Source organism: Oncorhynchus kisutch, linkage group LG26 (assembly GCF_002021735.2).
Source record: "Oncorhynchus kisutch isolate 150728-3 linkage group LG26, Okis_V2, whole genome shotgun sequence".
Lineage (NCBI taxonomy): Eukaryota > Metazoa > Chordata > Actinopteri > Salmoniformes > Salmonidae > Oncorhynchus > Oncorhynchus kisutch.
Genome location: NC_034199.2, coordinates 52,135,717 through 52,159,411, shown reverse-complemented (window position 1 = coordinate 52,159,411; position 23,695 = coordinate 52,135,717). Strand labels below are relative to the sequence as shown.

Genomic DNA, 23,695 nt, shown 5'->3' with positions numbered 1-23,695 from the left:
GTTAGAGGATTGTACTGTACACTGGGTTAGAGGATTATACTGTACACTGGGTCGGAGGATTATACTGTACACTGGGTTAGAGGATTGTACTGTACTGTACACTGGGTTAGAGGATTATACTGTACACTGGGTTAGAGGATTATATTGTACTGTACACTGGGTCAGAGGATTATACTGTACACTGGGTTAGAGGATTATACTGTACACTGGGTTAGAGATTATACTGTACACTGGGTTAGAGGATTATACTGTACACTGGGTTAGAAGATAATACTGTACTGTACACTGGGTTAGAGGATAATACTGTGCACTGGGTCAGAGGATTATACTGTACACTGGGTTAGAGGATTGTACTGTACTGTACACTGGGTCAGAGGATTATACTGTACACTGGGTCAGAGGATTATACTGTACACTGGGTTAGAGGATTATACTGTACTGTACACTGGGTTAGAGGATTATACTGTACTGTACACTGGGTTAGAGGATTATACTGTACACTGGGTCAGAGGATTATACTGTACTGTACACTGGGTTAGAGGATTATACTGTACTGTACACTGGGTCAGAGGATTATACTGTACACTGGGTTAGTGGATTATACTGTACACTGGGTTAGATGATTATACTGTACACTGGGTTAGATGATTATACTGTACACTGGGTCGGAGGATTATACTGTACTGTACACTGGGTCGGAGGATTATACTGTACTGTACACTGGGTCAGAGGATTATACTGTACTGTACACTGGGTCAGAGGATTATACTGTACTGTACACTGGGTTAGATGATTATACTGTACACTGGGTCAGAGGATTATACTGTACACTGGGTCGGAGGATTATACTGTACTGTACACTGGGTCAGAGGATTATACTGTACTGTACACTGGGTTAGAGGATTATACTGTACACTGGGTTAGAGGATTATACAGTACACTGGGTCGGAGGATTATACTGTACTGTACACTGGGTTAGAGGATTATACTGTACTGTACACTGGGTTAGAGGATTATACTGTACACTGGGTTAGAGGATTATACTGTACACTGGGTTAGAGGATTATACTGTACACTGGGTGATTATAGTGTACTGTACACTGGGTTAGATGATTATACTGTACACTGGGTTAGATGATTATACTGTACACTGGGTCGGAGGATTATACTGTACTGTACGCTGGGTCAGAGGATTATACTGTACTTTACACTGGGTTAGATTATTATACTGTACACTGGGTCGGAGGATTATACTGTACTGTACACTGGGTCAGAGGATTATACTGTACACTGGGTCAGAGGATTATACTGTACACTGGGTTAGAGGATTATACTGTACTGTACACTGGGTTAGAGGATTATACTGTACTGTACACTGGGTTAGAGGATTATACTGTACACTGGGTCAGAGGATTATACTGTACTGTACACTGGGTTAGAGGATTATACTGTACTGTACACTGGGTCAGAGGATTATACTGTACACTGGGTTAGTGGATTATACTGTACACTGGGTTAGATGATTATACTGTACACTGGGTTAGATGATTATACTGTACACTGGGTCGGAGGATTATACTGTACTGTACACTGGGTCGGAGGATTATACTGTACTGTACACTGGGTCAGAGGATTATACTGTACTGTACACTGGGTCAGAGGATTATACTGTACTGCACACTGGGTTAGATGATTATACTGTACACTGGGTCAGAGGATTATACTGTACACTGGGTCGGAGGATTATACTGTACTGTACACTGGGTCAGAGGATTATACTGTACTGTACACTGGGTTAGAGGATTATACTGTACACTGGGTTAGAGGATTATACAGTACACTGGGTCGGAGGATTATACTGTACTGTACACTGGGTTAGAGGATTATACTGTACTGTACACTGGGTTAGAGGATTATACTGTACACTGGGTTAGAGGATTATACTGTACACTGGGTTAGAGGATTATACTGTACACTGGGTGATTATAGTGTACTGTACACTGGGTTAGATGATTATACTGTACACTGGGTTAGATGATTATACTGTACACTGGGTCGGAGGATTATACTGTACTGTACGCTGGGTCAGAGGATTATACTGTACTTTACACTGGGTTAGATTATTATACTGTACACTGGGTCGGAGGATTATACTGTACTGTACACTGGGTCAGAGGATTATACTGTACTGTACACTGGGTCAGAGGATTATACTGTACTGTACACTGGGTTAGAGGATTATACTGTACACTGGGTTAGAGGATTATACTGTACACTGGGTTAGAGGATTATACTGTACTGTACACTGGGTCGGAGGATTATACTGTACACTGGGTCGGAGGATAATACTGTACACTGGGTCAGATGATTATACTGTACACTGGGTTGGAGGATTATACTGTACACTGGGTCGGAGGATTATACTGTACACTGGGTCGGATGATTATACTGTACACTGGGTCAGAGGATTATACTGTACACTGGGTTAGATGATTATACTGTACTGTACACTGTGTTAGAGGATTATACTGTACACTGGGTTAGAGGATTATACTGTACACTGGGTTAGAGGATTATACTGTACTGTACACTGTGTTAGAGGATTATACTGTACACTGGGTTAGAGGATTGTACTGTACACTGGGTTAGAGGATTATACTGTACACTGGGTTAGAGGATTATACTGTACACTGGGTTAGAGGATTATACTGTACACTGGGTCGGAGGATTATACTGTACACTGGGTTGGAGGATTATACTGTACACTGGGTCGGAGGATTATACTGTACACTGGGTCGGAGGATTATACTGTACACTGGGTCAGAGTATTATACTGTACACTGGGTTAGAGGATTATACTGTTAGCTGGGTTAGAGGATAATACTGTACACTGGGTTAGAGGATTATACTGTACTGTACACTGGGTCAGAGGATTATACTGTACTGTACACTGGGTTAGAGGATTATACTGTACACTGGGTTAGAGGATTATACTGTACTGTACACTGGGTTAGAGGATTATACTGTACACTGGGTTAGAGGATTATACTGTACACTGGGTTAGAGGATTATACTGTACTGTACACTGGGTTAGAGGATTATACTGTACACTGGATTAGAGGATTATGCTGTACACTGGTTTAGAGGATTATACTGTACACTGGGTTAGAGGATTATACTGTACTGTACACTTGGTTAGAGGATTATACTGTACACTGGGTTAGAGGATTCTAACTTGTTTTGGAATAGTTTTCCTGTGTACATTCTTCCTTCTTTTCAGTCTGTCATTTAGGTCATTTAGGTCATTTAGACATTTCCACCTGACCTAATTAAAGTGCTCGGGCCCAGCTGCGCAAGTGGCCATGAATTAAAGGGTGATTCCACTAACTCCATGGGCCATTCTACATGAATTAAAGGGTGATTCCACTAACTCCATGGGCCATTCTACATGAATTAAAGGGTGATTCCACTAACTCCATGGGCCATTCTACATGAATTAAAGGGTGATTCCACTTACACCATGGGCCATTTTTCATGAATTAAAGGGTGATTCCACTAACTCCATGAGCCATTCTACATGAATTAAAGGGTGATTCCACTTACACCATGGGCCATTTTTCATGAATTAAAGGGTGATTCCACTAACTCCATGGACCATTCTATAGCCAACCCGGAATGTGTTGAATTCCACACTCCTCAAAAAGCTCATCGCTCCATCTCCTCTGTCATCTCAGGGAGAGGAATTAGTTAGGCAACTGGCCAGTTTCTTTACCTGGATCTTCACTGATTTAGCACGGCTGTCTGTCCCAAGCATGGTCTTGGTAATATGGCCCACCGGCCAGGAAGCTTGAGTCAGTGTCTCGGCTGGCCATTTCTCTCTGCCATTTCCCTCTGTGCTGTAGGCTTGGTAGGTAATCCCGAATGAATCGGGCCCAGAAATGGTCAGCCAAGATCTGGCTATGCCGCCACTGGCGTCTACCTACGAGGTTAGTATCAGCATACATGGCTTGAGGAATTGAGGCGTTTCATCCAGAGCAGATTCGATCTGACTGGATCTGGGTCAGCGATGTCTAAAGAGAGATATCCCAAGGGTTTGGAGTTCAGTATCCCTTCCACCTTTATCAGGACAGTCTGCAAGACAGTTTCAGTGACAGTTTGGTCCCTTGGGAAGACTCGTAAGGCCGTCTTCACAGATTTGATCTCTGGCTCCCATGTTCCTCCAAAATGAGGAGCTCCTTGAGTTTGAATGAGATTGTTGGTCCATCAGTTGATCCTGGAGGGTTGTATTTGTATTTATTAAGGATCGCCATTAGTTCCTGCCAAGGCAGCAGCTACTCTTCCTGGGGTTTATTATGGATCCCCATTAGTTCCTGCCAAGGCAGTAGATACTCTTCCTGGAGTTTATTATGGATCCCCATTAGTTCCTGCCAAGGCAGCAGCTACTCTTCCTGGGGTCCGGCAAAATTAAGGCAGTTATACAATTTTAAAATCATTGCAATATATTATTTACAGAATTCACAACACACTAAGTGTGTGCCCTCAGGCCCATACTCCACTATCACATATCTACAACACAAAATCTATGTGTACGTGTGTGTATTGTCGTGGAAATTCTAATCAAGTAAGGGAGAAGAGACTTTCAATTTCTTCAACGAATCGACCTTTAAGTATCGATTAATTATATTATTTCCAAGATGGCGTAGCAGTGCAGACGTGGTTTGTCGTCCTCTCTTCTACTTTTTGTATTTTTTCGTGTTTTTTGTATATATTTCAATTTATTTTCAATCTCTCACTATTTTAAATTAAATATACCTTCCGCCTCACTCAATGAGACATGGATCTGCTATTTCTTTTAGACCTTATAGCCAGAACCTCCATCAGAAGCTAACCAGCTAATTAGCTACTAGCTATTTAGTCATTGTTAGCCACTGCTAGCGGCCTTTACCTTCTGCAAAGGCACCAACCATTTTTTTTGCCTGGATAATACCTAACAGCCTCGGACTGTTTATCTCCACTATAACGCCGGATTCCTGCCGTAAACCCCGGACCATTACTCCTGATCATCACAGCTAATTAGCTGCCACCGAGTGACCCAGCCCCTAAGCTAGCCCTGAGCCAGGCCCACCTCCCAGCCAACTCTGTGATCACCCGGCTACCCAGCCGATGCCTCCCGAACATGGCTACTCCACCGGATACTTGCCGTAAGCTCTGGACCTTTGCAGCAGCTCATCGCTGCTAGCTAGCTGCTACCGAGTGGCTATAGTGGCTAATGCTCCTGCCCCGAAGCTAGCACCAGTTAGCCGTGAGCCAGGCGCATCTAGTAAACTAAATTACTACAACTACAATACCTCTTTCGTCATCTGGTCCGGCCCCTCTGTCAACACCACCACGACTGGTCCGCAGACGTAAGTCCATCCATTGTGCCCTCAACCGGCCGTTGCCAGACGTCGGAGCAGACGCTTCTAATTACCCCGGCCTGCTAACTTTAAACGCTGTGTCTCCCGCATGCTAGCGTAGTAACGACTACGCTGCGGCTTCCCTGCTCCATCTATTGCTGTTCACTGGACCCTATGATCACTTGGCAACATAGCTGATGCCTACTCGACTGTTCATTAATCACGGTACTCCTTTCTGTTTATTCCTTGTTTATCTGTCGGCCCCAGCCGCGAACTCAGGCCCTGTGTGTAGTTAACCGACCCTCTCTGCCCATTCACTGCCATTTTACCTGTTGTTGTCTTAGCTGATTTAGCTGATGTTGTCTTACCCGTTGTTGTCTTAGCTAGCTCTCCCAATGAACACCTGTGATTGCTTTATGCCTCGCTTTATGTCTCTCTCAAATGTCAATATGCCTTGTATACTGTTGTTTAGGATAGTTATCATTGTTTTAGTTCACAGTGGAGCCCCTAGTCCCAGACTACATGCTTCAGATTCCTCCTTTGTCCCACCCCACACATGTGGTGACCTCACTCAGTATAACCAGCACGTCCAGAGATGCAACCTCTCTCGTCATCACTCAGTGCCTGGGCTTACCTCCACTATACCCGCACCCCACCATACCCCTGTCTGCACATTATGCCCTGAATCTATTCTACCACGGCCAGAAATCGGCTCCTTTTATTCTCTGTCCCCAACACATGAGATGACCAGTTTTGATAGCCTTTAGCCGTACCCTCATCCTACTCCTCCTCTGTTCCTCGGGTGATGTGGAGGTAAATCCAGGCCCTGTGTGTCCCCAGGTGCTCTCATTTGTTGACTTCTGTAATGGAAAAAGCCTTGTTTTCATACATGTCAACATCAGAAGCCTCCTCCCTAAGTTTGTTTTACTCACTGCTTTAGCACACTCTGCCAACCCTGATGTACTTGCCGTGTCTGAATCCTGGCTTAGGAAGGCCACCAAAAATCCTGAGATTTCCATACCCAACTACAACATTTTCATCAAGATAGAACTGCCAAAGGGGCAGGAGTTGCAATATACTGCAGAGATAGCTTGCACAGTTGCCGCCTGTTATAGACCCCCCTCAGGTCCCAGCTGTGCCCTGGTCACCATATGTGAATGGATTGCCCCTCATCTATCTTCAGAGTTTGTTCTGTTAGGTGACCTAAACTGGGATATGCTTAACACCCCGGAAGTCCTACAATCTAAGCTAGATGCCCTGAATCTCACACAAATCATCAAGGAACCCACCAGGTACAACCCTAAATCTGTAAACATGGGCACCCTCATAGATATTATCCTGACCAACTTGCCCTCCAAATACACCTCTGCTGTATTCAATCAGGATCTCAGCGATCACTGCCTCATTGCCTGTATCCCGTATGGGTCCATGGTCAAACGACCACCCATCATCACTGTCAAACGCTCCCTAAAACACTTCTGCGAGCAGGCCTTTCTAATCGACCTGGCCTGGGTATCCTGGAAGGATATTGACCTCATCCCGTCAGTTGAGGATGCCTAATCGTTCTTTAAAAGTAAATAAGTATGCACCTTTCAAGAAATGTAGAACTAAGAACAGATATAGCCCTTGGTTCACACCAGACCTGACTGCCCTTGACCAGCACAAAAACATCCTGTGGTGGTCTGCACTAGCATCGAATAGTCCCCGCAATATGTAACTGTTCAGCGTCAGGAACCAGTATTGTAAAGCAAAGGCTAGCTTTTTCAAACAGAAATTTGCATCCAGTAGCTCTAACTCCAAAAGGTTTTGGGACAATAAAGTCCATGGAGAACAAGGTAACACTGCCGCCACTTTAATGACTGGTTCTATGATGACAGTTTCTACGTTGACTGGTTCTATAATGACTGGTTCTATATTGACTGGTTTTCAAATGACTGGTTCTCAAATTAGTGGTTCTCAAATTAGTGGTTCTCTAATTATTGGTTCGTTAGTGACGGTTTCTGTATTGGCTAGCTATAATGACTGGTTATCTAAGGAAATGTTCTCTAATGACTGGTTCTATAATGACTGGTTCTCTAATGAAATTTTCTATAATGACCTGTTTTTTAATGACAGTTTATCTAATGACTTGTTGTTAAATTATTTTTTTTGTACTGTTTGCCTGCCACAGTAAGGGGATCTGTAAGTGTGGTTACCAGAGGATCCACCATGTTGATGACTCTATCAAACCTGAGAACTACCTGGGAGAGACATGGGACAGACACAGACACGTACACGAGGTCCCTACTGACGCTTATGGAGACATCTGGTTCGGTGGCCTTGGACAGAAGATTGGCAGGGTATAAATATCTGAATTTCTGTCAATCCTAAGATTTATTCATTTATTCATTGTGTTATTTTGTCTGTCTGTCTGCTGCCTGTGTCTGTATGTCTGTCTGCTGTCTGCTGTCTATATGTCTGTCTGCTGTCTGTGCCGTTCTGTGTCTGTCTGTCTCTCTGTCGGTCTGTCTGTTGTCTGTCTGCTGTCTGTGCCCTTCTGTCTGTTCTCCAGTACGTGCGTGTCTCCTCAGACACTTCTCCAGACCTGCTATACCAGCTGCTGACAGAACAGTGGAAGCTCCCTCCTCCCAACCTGCTCATCTCTGTCACCGGAGGGGCCAAGAACTTCTACATGAAACCTCACCTCACAGCACTGTTCCGCAGGGGCCTCATTAAAGTGGCACAGACTACAGGTACAGTACTGACCTGACTACAGGTAACAACAAACTCGCCTGACTGCCTGACTCTAAACTACAGGTACAAGATAGGTCCTGCAATATTTGATCAGAATTGTATTTAGTTTAGGCCTCAAAGAAAATCAAAAACTTCACACTGCTCTTGCAAGTATCACTTACATGTTGATCTCTTGGCCTTATAGGTGCAGTAAGCCTGAACGTATTATCTTCCCGGTAGCAGACTTTTGGTTCTGTCTTCTGTTGGTTTTGGGTGGCGAGTGCTGTTGTGTGTAGAATGTCCCTGGTTCGAGCCCTGCTCTGGGCACACGTAGACAGAAGCTGTACTGTTGTGTGTAGAATGTCCCTGGTTCGAGCCCTGCTCTGGGCACACGTAGACAGAAGCTGTACTGTTGTGTGTAGAATGTCCCTGGTTCGAGCCCTGCTCTGGGCACACGTAGACAGAAGCTGTACTGTTGTGTGTAGAATGTCCCTGGTTCGAGCCCTCCTCTGGGCACACGTAGACAGAAGCTGTACTGTTGTGTGTAGAATGTCCCTGGTTCGAGCCCTGCTCTGGGCACACGTAGACAGAAGCTGTACTGTTGTGTGTAGAATGTCCCTGGTTCGAGCCCTGCTCTGGGCACACGTAGACAGAAGCTGTACTGTTGTGTGTAGAATGTCCCTGGTTCGAGCCCTGCTCTGGGCACACGTAGACAGAAGCTGTACTGTTGTGTGTAGAATGTCCCTGGTTCGAGCCCTGCTCTGGGCACACGTAGACAGAAGCTGTACTGTTGTGTGTAGAATGTCCCTGGTTCGAGCCCTGCTCTGGGCACACGTAGACAGAAGCTGTACTGTTGTGTGTAGAATGTCCCTGGTTCGAGCCCTGCTCTGGGCACACGTAGACAGAAGCTGTACTGTTGTGTGTAGAATGTCCCTGGTTCGAGCCCTGCTCTGGGCACACGTAGACAGAAGCTGTACTGTTGTGTGTAGAATGTCCCTGGTTCGAGCCCTGCTCTGGGCACACGTAGACAGAAGCTGTACTGTTGTGTGTAGAATGTCCCTGGTTCGAGCCCTGCTCTGGGCACACGTAGACAGAAGCTGTACTGTTGTGTGTAGAATGTCCCTGGTTCGAGCCCTGCTCTGGGCACACGTAGACAGAAGCTGTACTGTTGTGTGTAGAATGTCCCTGGTTCGAGCCCTGCTCTGGGCACACGTAGACAGAAGCTGTACTGTTGTGTGTAGAATGTCCCTGGTTCGAGCCCTGCTCTGGGCACACGTAGACAGAAGCTGTACTGTTGTGTGTAGAATGTCCCTGGTTCGAGCCCTGCTCTGGGCACACGTAGACAGAAGCTGTACTGTTGTGTGTAGAATGTCCCTGGTTCGAGCCCTGCTCTGGGCACACGTAGACAGAAGCTGTACTGTTGTGTGTAGAATGTCCCTGGTTCGAGCCCTGCTCTGGGCACACGTAGACAGAAGCTGTACTGTTGTGTGTAGAATGTCCCTGGTTCGAGCCCTGCTCTGGGCACACGTAGACAGAAGCTGTACTGTTGTGTGTAGAATGTCCCTGGTTCGAGCCCTGCTCTGGGCACACGTAGACAGAAGCTGTACTGTTGTGTGTAGAATGTCCCTGGTTCGAGCCCTGCTCTGGGCACACGTAGACAGAAGCTGTACTGTTGTGTGTAGAATGTCCCTGGTTCGAGCCCTGCTCTGGGCACACGTAGACAGAAGCTGTACTGTTGTGTGTAGAATGTCCCTGGTTCGAGCCCTGCTCTGGGCACACGTAGACAGAAGCTGTACTGTTGTGTGTAGAATGTCCCTGGTTCGAGCCCTGCTCTGGGCACACGTAGACAGAAGCTGTACTGTTGTGTGTAGAATGTCCCTGGTTCGAGCCCTGCTCTGGGCACACGTAGACAGAAGCTGTACTGTTGTGTGTAGAATGTCCCTGGTTCGAGCCCTGCTCTGGGCACACGTAGACAGAAGCTGTACTGTTGTGTGTAGAATGTCCCTGGTTCGAGCCCTGCTCTGGGCACACGTAGACAGAAGCTGTACTGTTGTGTGTAGAATGTCCCTGGTTCGAGCCCTGCTCTGGGCACACGTAGACAGAAGCTGTACTGTTGTGTGTAGAATGTCCCTGGTTCGAGCCCTGCTCTGGGCACACGTAGACAGAAGCTGTACTGTTGTGTGTAGAATGTCCCTGGTTCGAGCCCTGCTCTGGGCACACGTAGACAGAAGCTGTACTGTTGTGTGTAGAATGTCCCTGGTTCGAGCCCTGCTCTGGGCACACGTAGACAGAAGCTGTACTGTTGTGTGTAGAATGTCCCTGGTTCGAGCCCTGCTCTGGGCACACGTAGACAGAAGCTGTACTGTTGTGTGTAGAATGTCCCTGGTTCGAGCCCTGCTCTGGGCACACGTAGACAGAAGCTGTACTGTTGTGTGTAGAATGTCCCTGGTTCGAGCCCTGCTCTGGGCACACGTAGACAGAAGCTGTACTGTTGTGTGTAGAATGTCCCTGGTTCGAGCCCTGCTCTGGGCACACGTAGACAGAAGCTGTACTGTTGTGTGTAGAATGTCCCTGGTTCGAGCCCTGCTCTGGGCACACGTAGACAGAAGCTGTACTGTTGTGTGTAGAATGTCCCTGGTTCGAGCCCTGCTCTGGGCACACGTAGACAGAAGCTGTACTGTTGTGTGTAGAATGTCCCTGGTTCGAGCCCTGCTCTGGGCACACGTAGACAGAAGCTGTACTGTTGTGTGTAGAATGTCCCTGGTTCGAGCCCTGCTCTGGGCACACGTAGACAGAAGCTGTACTGTTGTGTGTAGAATGTCCCTGGTTCGAGCCCTGCTCTGGGCACACGTAGACAGAAGCTGTACTGTTGTGTGTAGAATGTCCCTGGTTCGAGCCCTGCTCTGGGCACACGTAGACAGAAGCTGTACTGTTGTGTGTAGAATGTCCCTGGTTCGAGCCCTGCTCTGGGCACACGTAGACAGAAGCTGTACTGTTGTGTGTAGAATGTCCCTGGTTCGAGCCCTGCTCTGGGCACACGTAGACAGAAGCTGTACTGTTGTGTGTAGAATGTCCCTGGTTCGAGCCCTGCTCTGGGCACACGTAGACAGAAGCTGTACTGTTGTGTGTAGAATGTCCCTAGCCCTGCTCTGGGCACACGTAGACAGAAGCTGTACTGTTGTGTGTAGAATGTCCCTAGCCCTGCTCTGGGCACACGTAGACAGAAGCTGTACTGTTGTGTGTAGAATGTCCCTAGCCCTGCTCTGGGCACACGTAGACAGAAGCTGTACTGTTGTGTGTAGAATGTCCCTAGCCCTGCTCTGGGCACACGTAGACAGAAGCTGTTGCAGAAGCTGCTTTATTTTTTTGTCAGTACCTGTCTGTCTGTTGTTATGGTCTGTTGTTATGGTCTGTTGTTATGGTCTGTTGTTATGGTCTGTTGTTATGGTCTGTTGTTATGGTCTGTTGTTATGGTCTGTTGTTATGGTCTGTTGTTATGGTCTGTTGTTATGGTCTGTTGTTATGGTCTGTTGTTATGGTCTGTTGTTATGGCCTCTTTTAAAACCGCTGTCCCCATCTGACGTAGCATCTTTAGTAAAGAGTCCTACCAGAGCCATGTCATCCACGTACTTAAAAAGGCTCACATTGTTTCCTCGGATATTAATCTCATTAGTGTAGATAGAGAACAACAGTGAACGGACACACCCCCGGGGGCCCCCTGTTTTCAGGGTCAGTTCATCAGAGAGAGGACACGTCCCTGTGTTCAGGGTCAGTTCATCAGAGAGAGGACACGTCCCTGGGAGGCCCCTGTGTTCAGGTCAGTTCATCAGAGAGAGGACACACCCTCTGTGGGCTGTCAATTATAAAGTCCTTGATCCTACCTGCCAGGCCTCCGTTGACGTTCAGGTCTAGTAGTCGTTTCAGCAGTGTGTGGATTTGCATTGTATTGAAAGCTGAACTAAAATCAATAAATAAAATGTGATGATATGATTTAGCATGTTGAAGGTGACTAGCCACCATGTTCACCAAGGTCAGGGTAGCATCCCCAGTCCCCCTCTGTGCCTTATAGGTTAACTTTAATGGGTCCAGATGATCTGCTATGAACAGGGTAAGGTGCTTACTAACAGATCACATGTGTCACAGGCCGGCTCATAACCTGTGACAAAAATGAGGGGACACGAACAACAGGTATCGGCCAATCAAAAAGGTTATTTATTATAAACCAAAACTATTGACTTTAAACAAAGAAAAAGGAATGAGGTGTGGAAGTATCATAATGTAAGGTGTATGTAAAGTATCATAATGTAAGGTGTATGTAAAGTATCATAATGTAGGGTGTATGTAAAGTATCATAATGTAGGGTGTATGTAAAGTATCATAATGTAGGGTGTATGTAAAGTATCATAATGTAGGGTGTATGTAAAGTATCATAATGTAGGGTGTATGTAAAGTATCATAATGTAGGGTGTATGTAAAGTATCATAATGTAGGGTGTATGTAAAGTATCATAATGTAAGGTGTATGTAAAGTATCATAATGTAGGGTGTATGTAAAGTATCATAATGTAGGGTGTATGTAAAGTATCATAATGTAAGGTGTATGTAAAGTATCATAATGTAGGGTGTATGTAAAGTATCATAATGTAGGGTGTATGTAAAGTATCATAATGTAGGGTGTATGTAAAGTATCATAATGTAGGGTGTATGTAAAGTATCATAATGTAAGGTGTATGTAAAGTATCATAATGTAAGGTGTATGTAAAGTATCATAATGTAGGGTGTATGTAAAGTATCATAATGTAGGGTGTATGTAAAGTATCATAATGTAGGGTGTATGTAAAGTATCATAATGTAGGGTGTATGTAAAGTATCATAATGTAGGGTGTATGTAAAGTATCATAATGTAGGGTGTATGTAAAGTATCATAATGTAGGGTGTATGTAAAGTATCATAATGTAAGGTGTATGTAAAGTATCATAATGTAGGGTGTATGTAAAGTATCATAATGTAGGGTGTATGTAAAGTATCATAATGTAAGGTGTATGTAAAGTATCATAATGTAGGGTGTATGTAAAGTATCATAATGTAGGGTGTATGTAAAGTATCATAATGTAGGGTGTATGTAAAGTATCATAATGTAGGGTGTATGTAAAGTATCATAATGTAAGGTGTATGTAAAGTATCATAATGTAGGGTGTATGTAAAGTATCATAATGTAGGGTGTATGTAAAGTATCATAATGTAAGGTGTATGTAAAGTATCATAATGTAGGGTGTATGTAAAGTATCATAATGTAAGGTGTATGTAAAGTATCATAATGTAGGGTGTATGTAAAGTATCATAATGTAAGGTGTATGTAAAGTATCATAATGTAAGGTGTATGTAAAGTATCATAATGTAGGGTGTATGTAAAGTATCATAATGTAAGGTGTATGTAAAGTATCATAATGTAAGGTGTATGTAAAGTGCAGGGATGCATGAATCTGTCTGTGTGAATGACTGAGTGAAAACTACAAAGGAACAAACAAAACAGGATCATACCTGGAGGAGCAGAGAGAGAGATTAGTGAAGCAGTTTAAATACCCTGAGCCCAGGTGGCTCCAATCACTAATGACCCTGCACTGCAGAGGGGCCGTGACACATACCATAGGTCATGATAACAGATCACAGGTCATGACCACAGACCACAGGCCATGACAACCGACCATATGTCATTGTCTGTGGTCTGTTCTCATGGCATGTGGTCTGTTGTTATGGCCGTGGCCTGTGTTCTGTTGTCATGGCCTGTGTTCTGTTGTCATGGCCTGTGGTCTGTTGTCATGGCCTGTGGTCTGTTGTCATGGTCTTTGGTTTGTTGTCATGGCCTGTGGCCTGTGGTCTGTTGTCATGGCCTGTGGTCTGTTGTTATGGCCTGTGGTCGGTTGTCATGGTCTTTGGTTTGTTGTCATGGCCTGTGGCCTGTGGTCTGTTGTCATGGCCTGTGGTCTGTTGTTATGGCTTGTGGTCTGTTGTTATGGCTTGTGGTCTGTTGTCATGTCCTGTAGCCTGTGGTCTATTGTCGTGGCCTGTGGTCTGTTGTCATGGTATGTGGTCTGTTGTCATGGCCTGTGGTGTGTGGTCTGTTGTCATGGTCTGTGGTCTGTTGTCATGGACTGTGGTATGTGGTCTGTTGTCATGGCCTGTGATCTGTGGTCTGTTGTCATGGACTGTTGTCTGTTGTCATGGTCTGTGGTCTGTTGTCATGGCCTGTGGTCTGTTGTCATTGTCTTTGGTCTGTTTTCATGGCCTGTGGTCTATGGTCTGTTGTCATGTCCTGTGGTCTGTTGTCATTATCTTTGGTCTGTTGTCATGGCTTGTGGTCTGTTGTCATGGTCTATGGTAGGTTGTCATTTCCTGTGGCATGTGGTACTTTGTCTGTTGTCATGGCTTGTGGTCTGTTGACCTGTCCTGTGGTCTGTTGTCAGTTGTCATGGCCTGTGGCATGTGGTACTTTGTCTGTTTGTCATGGTCTGTGGTCTGTTTTCATGGCCACTTGTCTGGTCTTTTGTCACAACCTGTGGTCTTTGGTTTGTTGTCATGGCCTGTGGTCTGTTTTCATGGCCTGTGGTCTGTTGTCATTGTCTTTGGTCTGTTTTCATGGCCTGTGGTCTGTTTTCATGTCCTGTGGTCTGTTTTCATGGCCTGTGGTCTGTTTTCATGGCCTGTGGTCTGTTTTTATGTCCTGTGGTCTGTTTTCATGGCCTGTGGTCTATTTTCATGGCCTGTGGTCTATGGTTTGTTGTCATGTCCTGTGGTCTGTTGTCATTGTCTTTAGCCTGTTGTCATGGCCTGTGGCATGTGGTTTGTTGTCATGGCCTGTGGTTTGTTGTCATGGCCTGTTGCCTGTGTTCTGTTGTCATGGTCTGTGTTCTATTGTCATGGCCTGTGGTTTGTTGTCATGGTCTGTTGCCTGTGTTCTGTTGTCATGGTCTGTGTTCTGTTGTAATGGTATGGGTTCTGTTGTCATGGTCTGTGTTCTGTTGTCATGGTCAGTGTTCTGTTGGCATGGTCTGTGTTCTGTTGTCATGGTCGGTGTTCTGTTGTCATGGCCTGTGGTTTGTTGTCATGGTCTGTTGCCTGTGTTCTGTTGTCATGGTCTGTGTTCTGTTGTCATGGTATGTGTTATGTTGTCATGGTCTGTGTTCTGTTGTCATGGTCTGTGGTCTGCTGTCATGGCCTGAGGTCTGTTGTCTGTTGTTATGGCTTGTGGTCTGTTGTCATGGCCTGTGTTCTGTTGTCATGGTATGTGGTTTGTTTTCATGGTCTGCGGTGTGTTGCCATGGCCTGTGTTCTGTTGTCATGATCTTTGTTTGTTGTCATGGCCTGTGGCCTGTGTTCTGTTGTCATGGCCTGTGGTCTTTGGTTTGTTGTCATGACCTGTGGTCTGTGGTCTGTTGTCATGGCCTGTGGCATGTGGAATTTGGTATGTTGCCATGGCCTGTGGTCTGTTGTCATGGTCTGTGGCATGTGGTCTGTTGTCATGGCATGTGGTCTGTTGTCATGGTCTGTGGTCTGTTGTCATGGCCTGTGGCATGTGGAATTTGGTATGTTGACATGGCCTGTGGTCTGTTGTCATGGCATGTGGTCTGTTGTCACGGCATGTGGTCTGTGGCCTGTTGTCATGGTCTGTGGTTTGTTTTCATTGCCTGTGGCATGTGGTCTGTTTTCATGGCCTCGTGTCTGTTTTCATGGTCTGTGATCTGTTGACATGGCCTGTGGCATGTGGTCTGTTTTCATTGCCTCTTGTCTGTTGTCATGGTCTGTGATCTGTTGTCATGGCCTCTTGTCTGTTATCATGGTCTGTGGTTTGTTGTCATGGCCTGTGGTCTGTGGTCTGTTGTCATGGCCTGTGGCATGTGGAATTTGGTATGTTGCCATGGCCTGTGGTCTGTTGTCATGGTCTGTGGCATGTGGTTTGTTGTCATGGCATGTGGTCTGTTGTCATGGTCTGTGGTCTGTTGTCATGGCCTGTGGCATGTGGAATTTGGTATGTTGCCATGGCATGTGGTCTGTTGTCATGGCCTGTGGTCTGTTGTCACGGCCTGTGGCATGTGGTCTGTTGTCATGGCATGTGGTCTGTTGTCACGGCATGTGGTCTGTGGCCTGTTGTCATGGCCTGTGGTCTATTGTCATTGCCTGTGGCATGTGGTCTGTTTTCATGGCCTCGTGTCGGTTTTCATGGTCTGTGATCTGTTGTCATGGCCTGTGGCATGTGGTCTGTTTTCATTGCCTCTTGTCTGTTGTCATGGTCTGTGATCTGTTGTCATGGCCTCTTGTCTGTTATCATGGTCTGTGGTTTGTTGTCATGGCCTGTGGCATGTGACCTGTTGTCATGGTCTGTGGTGTGTTGTCATGGCCTGTGTTCTGTTGTCATGGTCTGTGGTTTGTTGTCATGGCCTGTGGTCTGTTGTCACGGCCTGTGGCATGTGGTCTGTTGTCATGGCATGTGGTCTGTTGTCACGGCATGTGGTCTGTGGCCTGTTGTCATGGTCTGTGGTTTGTTTTCATTGCCTGTGGCATGTAGTCTGTTTTCATGGCCTCGTGTCTGTTGTCATGGTCTGTGATCTGTTGTCATGGCCTCTTGTCTGTTATCATGGTCTGTGGTTTGTTGTCATGGCCTGTGGCCTGTGACCTGTTGTCATGGTCTGTGGTGTGTTGTCATGGCCTGTGTTCTGTTGTCATGGTATGTGGTTTGTTTTCATGGTCTGTGGTGTGTTGTGTTGGCCTGTGTTCTGTTGTCATGGTCTCTGGTTTGTTGTCATGGCCTGTGGTCTATTGTCATGGTCTGTGGTTTGTTGTCATGGCCAGTGTTCTGTTGTCATGGTCTGTGGTTTGTTGTCATGGCATGTGGCCTGTGTTCTGTTGTCATGGTCTGTAGTCTGTTGTCATGGTATGTGGTTTGTTTTCATGGTCTGTGGTTTGTTGTGATGGCCTGTGTTCTGTTGTCATGGTCTGTGGTTTGTTGTCATGACCTGTGGTCTGTTGTTATGGTATGTGGTTTGTTTTCATGGTATGTGGTTTGTTTTCATGGTCTGTGGTGTGTTGTCATGGTCTGTGGTTTGTTGTCATGGTCTTTGGTTTGTTGTCATGTCCTGTTGTCTGTTGTAATGGCTTGTAGTCTGTTGTCATGGCCTGTAATCGGCGGTCTATTGTTGTGGCCTGTGGTCTGTTGTCATGGTCTGTGGTTTGTTGTCATGGCCTGTGGCCTGTGTCCTGTGGTCATGGTCTGTGGTTTGTTTTAATTGCCTGTGACATGTGGTCTGTTTTCATGGCCTCTTGTCTGTTGTCATGGTCTGTGATCTGTTGTCATGGCCTGTGGTCTGTTGTCATGGCCTGTGGTCTGTTGTCATGGTCTTTGGTTTGTTGTCATGGCCTGTGGCCTGTGGTCTGTTGTCATGGCCTGTGGTCTGTTGTTATGGCCTGTGGTCGGTTGTCATGGTCTTTGGTTTGTTGTCATGGCCTGTGGCCTGTGGTCTGTTGTCATGGCCTGTGGTCTGTTGTTATGGCTTGTGGTCTGTTGTTATGGCTTGTGGTCTGTTGTCATGTCCTGTAGCCTGTGGTCTATTGTCGTGGCCTGTGGTCTGTTGTCATGGTATGTGGTCTGTTGTCATGGCCTGTGGTCTGTTGTCATGGTCTGTGGTCTGTTGTCATGGACTGTGGTATGTGGTCTGTTGTCATGGCCTGTGATCTGTGGTCTGTTGTCATGGACTGTTGTCTGTTGTCATGGTCTGTGGTCTGTTGTCATGGCCTGTGGTCTGTTGTCATTGTCTTTGGTCTGTTTTCATGGCCTGTGGTCTATGGTCTGTTGTCATGTCCTGTGGTCTGTTGTCATTATCTTTGGTCTGTTGTCATGGCTTGTGGTCTGTTGTCATGGTCTATGGTAGGTTGTCATTTCCTGTGGCATGTGGTACTTTGTCTGTTGTCATGGCTTGTGGTCTGTTGACCTGTCCTGTGGTCTGTTGTCAGTTGTCATGGCCTGTGGCATGTGGTACTTTGTCTGTTTGTCATGGTCTGTGGTCTGTTTTCATGGCCACTTGTCTGGTCTTTTGTCACAACCTGTGGTCTTTGGTTTGTTGTCATGGCCTGTGGTCTGTTTTCATGGCCTGTGGTCTGTTGTCATTGTCTTTGGTCTGTTTTCATGGCCTGTGGTCTGTTTTCATGTCCTGTGGTCTGTTTTCATGGCCTGTGGTCTGTTTTCATGGCCTGTGGTCTGTTTTTATGTCCTGTGGTCTGTTTTCATGGCCTGTGGTCTATTTTCATGGCCTGTGGTCTATGGTTTGTTGTCATGTCCTGTGGTCTGTTGTCATTGTCTTTAGCCTGTTGTCATGGCCTGTGGCCTGTGGTTTGTTGTCATGGCCTGTTGCCTGTGTTCTGTTGTCATGGTCTGTGTTCTATTGTCATGGCCTGTGGTTTGTTGTCATGGTCTGTTGCCTGTGTTCTGTTGTCATGGTCTGTGTTCTGTTGTAATGGTCTGGGTTCTGTTGTCATGGTCTGTGTTCTGTTGTCATGGTCAGTGTTCTGTTGGCATGGTCTGTGTTCTGTTGTCATGGTCGGTGTTCTGTTGTCATGGCCTGTGGTTTGTTGTCATGGTCTGTTGCCTGTGTTCTGTTGTCATGGTCTGTGTTCTGTTGTCATGGTATGTGTTATGTTGTCATGGTCTGTGTTCTGTTGGCATGGTCTGTGGTCTGCTGTCATGGCCTGAGGTCTGTTGTCTGTTGTTATGGCTTGTGGTCTGTTGCCATGGCCTGTGTTCTGTTGTCATGGTATGTGGTTTGTTTTCATGGTCTGCGGTGTGTTGCCATGGCCTGTGTTCTGTTGTCATGATCTTTGTTTGTTGTCATGGCCTGTGGCCTGTGTTCTGTTGTCATGGCCTGTGGTCTTTGGTTTGTTGCCATGACCTGTGGTCTGTGGTCTGTTGTCATGGCCTGTGGCATGTGGAATTTGGTATGTTGCCATGGCCTGTGGTCTGTTGTCATGGTCTGTGGCATGTGGTCTGTTGTCATGGCATGTGGTCTGTTGTCATGGTCTGTGGTCTGTTGTCATGGCCTGTGGCATGTGGAATTTGGTATGTTGACATGGCCTGTGGTCTGTTGTCATGGCCTGTGGTCTGTTGTCACGGCCTGTGGCATGTGGTCTGTTGTCATGGCATGTGGTCTGTTGTCACGGCATGTGGTCTGTGGCCTGTTGTCATGGTCTGTGGTTTGTTTTCATTGCCTGTGGCATGTGGTCTGTTTTCATGGCCTCGTGTCTGTTTTCATGGTCTGTGATCTGTTGACATGGCCTGTGGCATGTGGTCTGTTTTCATTGCCTCTTGTCTGTTGTCATGGTCTGTGATCTGTTGTCATGGCCTCTTGTCTGTTATCATGGTCTGTGGTTTGTTGTCATGGCCTGTGGTCTGTGGTCTGTTGTCATGGCCTGTGGCATGTGGAATTTGATATGTTGCCATGGCCTGTGGTCTGTTGTCATGGTCTGTGGCATGTGGTTTGTTGTCATGGCATGTGGTCTGTTGTCATGGTCTGTGGTCTGTTGTCATGGCCTGTGGCATGTGGAATTTGGTATGTTGCCATGGCCTGTGGTCTGTTGTCATGGCCTGTGGTCTGTTTTCATTGCCTGTGGCATGTGGTCTGTTTTCATGGCCTCGTGTCGGTTTTCATGGTCTGTGATCTGTTGTCATGGCCTGTGGCATGTGGTCTGTTTTCATTGCCTCTTGTCTGTTGTCATGGTCTGTGATCTGTTGTCATGGCCTCTTGTCTGTTATCATGGTCTGTGGTTTGTTGTCATGGCCTGTGGCATGTGACCTGTTGTCATGGTCTGTGGTGTGTTGTCATGGCCTGTGTTCTGTTGTCATGGTATGTGGTTTGTTTTCATGGTCTGTGGTGTGTTGTGTTGGCCTGTGTTCTCTTGTCATGGTCTTTGGTTTGTTGCCATGACCTGTGGTCTGTGGTCTGTTGTCATGGCCTGTGGCATGTGGAATTTGGTATGTTGCCATGGCCTGTGGTCTGTTGTCATGGTCTGTGGCATGTGGTCTGTTGTCATGGCATGTGGTCTGTTGTCATGGTCTGTGGTCTGTTGTCATGGCCTGTGGCATGTGGAATTTGGTATGTTGACATGGCCTGTGGTCTGTTGTCATGGCCTGTGGTCTGTTGTCACGGCCTGTGGCATGTGGTCTGTTGTCACGGCATGTGGTCTGTGGCCTGTTGTCATGGTCTGTGGTTTGTTTTCATTGCCTGTGGCATGTGGTCTGTTTTCATGGCCTCGTGTCTGTTTTCATGGTCTGTGATCTGTTGACATGGCCTGTGGCATGTGGTCTGTTTTCATTGCCTCTTGTCTGTTGTCATGGTCTGTGATCTGTTGTCATGGCCTCTTGTCTGTTATCATGGTCTGTGGTTTGTTGTCATGGCCTGTGGTCTGTGGTCTGTTGTCATGGCCTGTGGCATGTGGAATTTGATATGTTGCCATGGCCTGTGGTCTGTTGTCATGGTCTGTGGCATGTGGTTTGTTGTCATGGCATGTGGTCTGTTGTCATGGTCTGTGGTCTGTTGTCATGGCCTGTGGCATGTGGAATTTGGTATGTTGCCATGGCCTGTGGTCTGTTGTCATGGCCTGTGGTCTGTTTTCATTGCCTGTGGCATGTGGTCTGTTTTCATGGCCTCGTGTCGGTTTTCATGGTCTGTGATCTGTTGTCATGGCCTGTGGCATGTGGTCTGTTTTCATTGCCTCTTGTCTGTTGTCATGGTCTGTGATCTGTTGTCATGGCCTCTTGTCTGTTATCATGGTCTGTGGTTTGTTGTCATGGCCTGTGGCATGTGACCTGTTGTCATGGTCTGTGGTGTGTTGTCATGGCCTGTGTTCTGTTGTCATGGTATGTGGTTTGTTTTCATGGTCTGTGGTGTGTTGTGTTGGCCTGTGTTCTCTTGTCATGGTCTGTGGTTTGTTGTCATGGCCTGTGGTCTGTTGTCACGGCCTGTGGCATGTGGTCTGTTGTCATGGCATGTGGTCTGTTGTCACGTCATGTGGTCTGTGGCCTGTTGTCATGGTCTGTGGTTTGTTTTCATTGCCTGTGGCATGTAGTCTGTTTTCATGGCCTCGTGTCTGTTGTCATGGTCTGTGATCTGTTGTCATGGCCTCTTGTCTATTGTCATGGTCTGTGGTTTGTTGTCATGGCCAGTGTTCTGTTGTCATGGTCTGTGGTTTGTTGTCATGGCATGTGGCCTGTGTTCTGTTGTCATGGTCTGTGGTCTGTTGTCATGGTATGTGGTTTGTTTTCATGGTCTGTGGTTTGTTGTGATGGCCTGTGTTCTGTTGTCATGGTCTGTGGTTTGTTGTCATGACCTGTGGTCTGTTGTTATGGTATGTGGTTTGTTTTCATGGTATGTGGTTTGTTTTCATGGTCTGTGGTGTGTTGTCATGGTCTGTGGTTTGTTGTCATGGTCTTTGGTTTGTTGTCATGTCCTGTTGTCTGTTGTAATGGCTTGTAGTCTGTTGTCATGGCCTGTAATCGGCGGTCTATTGTTGTGGCCTGTGGTCTGTGTCCTGTGGTCATGGTCTGTGGTTTGTTGTCATGGCCTGTGGCCTGTGTCCTGTGGTCATGGTCTGTGGTTTGTTTTAATTGCCTGTGACATGTGGTCTGTTTTCATGGCCTCTTGTCTGTTGTCATGGTCTGTGATCTGTTGTCATGGCCTGTGGTCTGTTGTCATGGCCTGTGGTCTTTTGTCATGGCCTCTTGTTTGTGGTCTATGGTCATGGCCTGTGCTCTGTTGTCATTGTCTTTGGTATGTTGTCTGTTGTCATGGTCTCTGGTCTGTTGTCATGTCCTGTGGTCTGTTGTCATGTCCTGTGGTCTGTGGTCTGTTGTCATGGCCTATGGTCTGCTGTCATGGCCTGTGGTCTGTTGTCGGGGCCTGTGGTCTGTTGTTATGGCCTGTGACCTGTGTTCTCTTGTCATGGCGTTTGGTCTGTCGTCATGGACTGTGGTCTGTTGTCATGGCCTGTGGTCTGTGGTCTATTGGCATGGCGTTTGGTCTGTCGTCATGGACTGTGGTCTGTTGTCATGGCCTGTGGTCTGTTGTCATGTCCTGTGGCGTGTGGTATGTGGTCTGTTGTCATGGCCTGTGGTCTGTGGTCTATTGGCATGGCGTGTGGTTTGTCATCATGGTCTGTGGTCTGTTGTCATGGCCTGTGGTCTGTGGTCATGGCCTGTGCTCTGTTGTCATTGTCTTTGGTATGTTGTCTGTTGTCATGGTCTCTGGTCTACTGTCATGTCCTGTGGTCTGTTGTCATGTCCTGTGGTCTGTGGTCTGCTGTCATGGCCTATGGTGTGCCGTCATGGACTGTGGTCTGTTGTCATGGCCTGTGGTCTGTGGTCTATTGGCATAGCGTGTGGTCTGTCGTCATGGTCTGTGGTCTGTTGTCATGGCCTGGGGTCTGTTGTCGGGGCCTGTGGTCTATTGTTATGGCCTGTGACCTGTGTTCTCTTGTCATGGCCTGTTGCCATGTTCTGTGGTCTGTTGTCATGGCCTGTGGTCTGTGGTCTATTGGCATGGCGTTTGGTCTGTCGTCATGGACTGTGGTCTGTTGTCATGGCCTGTGGTCTGTTGTCATGTCCTGTGGCATGTGGTATGTGGTCTGTTGTCATGGCCTGTGGTCTGTGGTCTATTGGCATGGCGTGTGGTCTGTCGTCATGGTCTGTGGTCTGTTGTCATGGCCTGTGGTCTGTTGTCACGGCCTGTGGCATGTGGTCTGTTGTCATGGCCTGTGGTCTGTTGTCATGGTCTGTGGTTTGTTGTCATGGCCTGTGGTCTGTGGTCTATTGGCATGGCGTGTGGTCTGTCGTCATGGTCTGTGGTCTGTTGTCATGGCCTGTGGTCTGTTGTCACGGCCTGTGGCATGTGGTCTGTTGTCATGGCCTGTGGTCTGTTGTCACGACATCTGGTCTGTTGTCGTGGCCTGTGGTCTGGTGTTATGGCCTGTGGTCTGTTGTCTATTGTCATGACCTGAGGTATGTTGTCATGGCCTGTGGTATGTGGTCTGTTTTCATGGCCTATTGTCTGTTGTGATGGTCTGTGGTCTATTGTCATGGCCTGTGGTCTGCTGTCATGGTATGTGTTCTGTTGTCATGGCCTGTGGCATGTGGTATTTGGTATGTTGCCATGGCCTGTGGTCTGTTGTCATGGCCTGTGGTCTGTTGTCACGGCCTGTGGCATGTGGTCTGTTGTCATGGCATGTGGTCTGTTGTCACGGCATGTGGTCTGTTGTCGTGGCCTGTGGTCTGTTGTCATGGCCTGAGGTCTGTTGTCTATTGTCATGGCCAGTGGTCTGTTGTCATGACCTGAGGTCTGTTGTCATGGCCTGCGGTCTGTTGTCATGGTCTGTAGTCTTTTGTCATGGCCGGTGGCATGTGGTATGTTGTCTGTTGTCATGGCATGTAATCTGCTGTCATGGTCTGTGTTTTGTTGACATGGCCTGTTGCCTGTGGTCTGTTGTCATGGTATGTGGTCTGTTGTCATGGCCTATTGTCTGTTGCCATGGTCTGTGGTCTGTTGTCATGGC

The 23,695-nt window shown here is 46.9% G+C and overlaps 1 protein-coding gene across 1 annotated transcript in view; it reads left to right on the top strand.

Moving 5' to 3' along the window:
* trpm2 (transient receptor potential cation channel, subfamily M, member 2) overlaps positions 1-23,695 on the top strand; it is a 101,963-nt gene that overhangs the window by 7,766 nt on the left and 70,502 nt on the right. Inside the window, exons 2-3 of the mRNA XM_031806118.1 lie at positions 7,567-7,735; positions 7,948-8,128. Coding sequence (XP_031661978.1) covers positions 7,567-7,735; positions 7,948-8,128 — 350 coding nt within the window. The remainder of the gene's footprint in view (positions 1-7,566; positions 7,736-7,947; positions 8,129-23,695) is intronic.